Below are 3,761 nucleotides of genomic sequence, written 5' to 3' on the forward strand. Positions count from 1 at the left end.
TGTGTGTGTGTATATACGTTGAAGTGTTGGTGTGTGAGATTTTGTGTGTCTGTCTGTGTAAAGGTGCGCGTATTAGTATGTGTACCCTTGTTTGATTATGTACATATTGTTTCCACCATTTCTCCCTTGGTGGTTAGGTATATATATTAATGACTAATTTGATTGCAATGGCAGGGGCCTTAAATCTAACTAACACAATTTATACATGCTTTCAAAATCACAAATGAACCGGAGATTTTATAGGTCAAAATAAGTCTCTTTATACGGAAGGTAATCTATGCGGTTATGTAGTACGTTCGTGTTGTCTATGCGAATACAAACATCGCATAAACATCACATACCTCATGTTTGATACAGTTGAAGAAACACAGATGAAGATCAAGGCAGTCTCGAGGAAGTCTCATATAGAAGTCTACTCCAAGCGAATATTTGATATATGTACTAATCAAATGTTGACAGCTGAAGTAGTATATACACGTATTTATTTTTATATATATTATATTTTACAGTGGTATGTGTGTGTATTATATATACATTAAATATTATATATACATTAAATATACTTGTATTGTGATTGTTATTAATACTCGTGCAAGCACGTAACAGCGTAACTACATGTTATTTATTTAGAATGTGTCATGACACATTAGAGCAAATGAGAAAAAGGTAAACAAAAGGTCGCCGCCCACCTATATAAGGCAACTGCAACCCGCCCTATATCCTCAAAAATTATCATGACCCTCTCGCTACTCACCCGATTGTCTACACTCTACTCACTCTCTAGTCTCTATAATATTACATAAATAGTAGTAGGGAGTTGGGCGTGTGGAGGACTGGGGGGCAGACGGCAGACCGCAGCAGTAAATATTCAGTTTCCCGTCTGGTTCTGAGATCGAGGCCTTCTTTGAGACCAAGGAGAGAAATGCAAATAACAGTGTACGTGACCTTGTAAATACTTACGTTTTATCATGAAACTTTGATATATTTTTATATTAAAAAAGGTTCAAAAATAGAATGTTTTTCATTAGGCTACATTCGGAATACTCAAAACTTGTGTGCCAACAATTTTTTTCTTACTCATGGCATAGTCTTCTGAAAATAGAACAGAAGGCTATGCTCATGGACGTTTGCACAAGTACATTTTTCGTTATGTATAAAAGTCTAAAAGAAAATTTCTTTACGTTTTATGAAAAATATTTTCCCTTTGAACTAGCGAGCGGGGCTCGCCGCTCGCAGGAAAGTTCAAATTAACTTGAATATTAATCCACTTTTATTTTTAGGCAATCAATCACATTCATACTTATTGAGAGATATTTCCGGTACCCTCCTACAACTTCGGTACCCCTTCGGGGCAATAGGATTACCCTACCCCTTCGGGGCAATGGTAGAGGCAGGGAGCCATCAATCTCTTACCCTAAACCCTAAACCCTAATAAAAAACGAAAAAAAAGATCAAAAAATAGACTAATTTTCATTAGGTTACATTCGGAATACTCAAAACTTTGTGCCAACATTTTATTCTTACTCATGGTTTTCATAAATACATTTTTCGGTTTGATTGAAGACTTGACTGTAATTTTGAAATGACGGTGCCAATCTTTGTTACATCTTCTATAATCTATATCCCTTTTACCATAGTGCATTAGGGCTGCGGGCCTGCAGCTGCGCCTGCCGCCAGTTTTGTATTTTATATGCAGCCAGGATTACTAATTACTGAATTATTAAAATGTAGCCTACTAAATAAAACACTTGAAGGCTGAAGGCCTGAAGGCTGAAGCTGTACACTTCAAATTCCTTTTTTAAAATATTGCACCTTCAGAAGTTCAGGCTTCAAGTCTTCAAGTCTTCAACTCTGGATCATGCCTCCAAAAGAGCAAATGCCATCGTCCATTCCGTGGAAATTATTTCAGTGGGTACCAGCTGGGTACTACTGACTTAATTTTACTCTCAAATTCCGATGTGAGACTCTGGTGCAAAATTGCATCCAAGTCTTTTCATCGAGTCAGGTTCGATTTTCGAAGCCACGTCTTTATCAATCCAATCCCTGTGATGGCATGTCGAAGATTACTCCAATCATCCAAAAATTCATGACGTCTCCCTCCAAACTTGGTAGTAATTAGTAAATACCTTTGTAAACACCATGACGTTCCTTAGCTGTCTCACTTTGACTCATATCTTCACTATCAGATAAATACCTTAACTTATAGAGTCTTCGTATATTTGTAGTGCGCTTATGATCAATATAGTGCAGGCAAACTACTTTCGTAAAGGAAACCACTTCAGCAAGTGGAAACCCTTTGTTTATTACACAGTCTAAAATACGAGATGTTGACTCTCATTAATTGTCTACATCATATATTTTCCTGTATTCATACCATTTCTAATAGCTTAATCAATCAATGGTTATAGTCACTTTCCATACTCAAGTATTCTACTTGCAGTATTTTAAGGTAAATAAAATTTTAAGTGTAACACATCACATAAACTTATGTATGCTTTCAACTACTTACACTGCTTACTTCCATCCATCAATTCAAATATGGACAAGTGCACCGCTTACATTTTCTTGCACCAATAACATACTATTACATATATTTTATAACCCTAACAATTGGGTTATAAGCATAGCCTGTATAATTTAGAAGGCTATGTTTTATATTTAAATAGCATAGTTTAGACAAGTATGCATCCTCGACTCTAATAATGTCGCATCTATATATATTATCAAAGTCCCAAAGAGGCAAAGACCCAAACATCTAACCTTTTTTGGAAAAACCTACTCTAGAAAACCCCTTGAGTTCTGTGTGCGCTACATTTTTTTCTTACTCAAGGACGTTTCCATAAATACAGTTTCTAGTTTGTGGGAGGACTGAGGACTTGGCTGGATTTTTCTGAAATAGCGGTGTCCGTCCGGTTTTTGGACAATTTTCAAACAGAATATTTTCAGAGGAGTAGGCCGTGTACGAACAACGAATATGTACGGCCAATCGGCGATCAGACCCGATTGGCGGGTAGGATCTAAGACTCTCGCTAGAGACAGAAGTGTAGGACATATCCGTCGGCCTATCATGTGACATTTTTTGTTAAAAGTTTGGCCGGATATAGGTTTGCATGTCAATAAACATATAAATAGCATGCTGTGATTTAAGACTACTGTGATATAAGACTTGTGCGCCATACAAGTATATAAATACTTAACTAAAAGATAGAACGCTACACCCAAACGAACTAACAATGGCGAGGCAACACGATTATGTGGTCTTCGGATGCACTGGTACGTAGTCAATCTGCAGTGTGTAATGTCGATTGTCTTTCATTCCCATCTCGTAGGCATCCAAGTTTCGCCGATCGTAGTGTTAATCTTTACATTAAACCTGGTTTACATGACATGCACAGGTTTCACCGGTGAATTTGTGCTCGAAGAAATGCTTCGTTTGAATCCAAAAGGTAAGTCCCACACTTTGGTCGTTTCTGAGCTACCCTATTGTATAGTCTACATAAAATCGCGACACCTTATACCTAGGTACTGAGTCACGCTTTTTCTCGATTCCAGCATACTGTAAAAATTCGGTGACGAACTTGCACATCCTTAAATGATACTACCGACGTATAAATAGTTTTATATATATATATATATATATATATATATGTGTGTGTGTGTATATATATATATATATATATATGTGAGTGTGTGTGTGTGTATATATGTATATATTATATATATATATATATATAGTATGTATTTATTAAATTATTATATAT

At 36.2% G+C, this 3,761-nt stretch overlaps 2 protein-coding genes across 2 annotated transcripts in view; one reads left to right on the top strand and one right to left on the bottom strand.

The window, feature by feature from the left end:
- The window catches only part of SARC_06152 (hypothetical protein), a 6,954-nt gene extending 6,458 nt beyond the window's left edge, over positions 1-496 (bottom strand). The window contains exon 1 of the mRNA XM_014299952.1: positions 342-496. Coding sequence (XP_014155427.1) covers positions 342-346 — 5 coding nt within the window. The 5' untranslated portion in view covers positions 347-496. The remainder of the gene's footprint in view (positions 1-341) is intronic.
- Positions 497-3,136: 2,640 nt separating this feature from the next.
- SARC_06153 (hypothetical protein) overlaps positions 3,137-3,761 on the top strand; it is a 5,183-nt gene continuing 4,558 nt past the window's right edge. The window contains exons 1-2 of the mRNA XM_014299953.1: positions 3,137-3,273; positions 3,396-3,446. Of these exons, the coding sequence (XP_014155428.1) occupies positions 3,234-3,273; positions 3,396-3,446 (91 nt within the window). The 5' untranslated portion in view covers positions 3,137-3,233. The remainder of the gene's footprint in view (positions 3,274-3,395; positions 3,447-3,761) is intronic.

The sequence above is a fragment of the Sphaeroforma arctica genome, assembly GCF_001186125.1.
Source record: "Sphaeroforma arctica JP610 unplaced genomic scaffold supercont1.428, whole genome shotgun sequence".
NCBI classification, from domain to species: Eukaryota; class Ichthyosporea; order Ichthyophonida; genus Sphaeroforma; species Sphaeroforma arctica.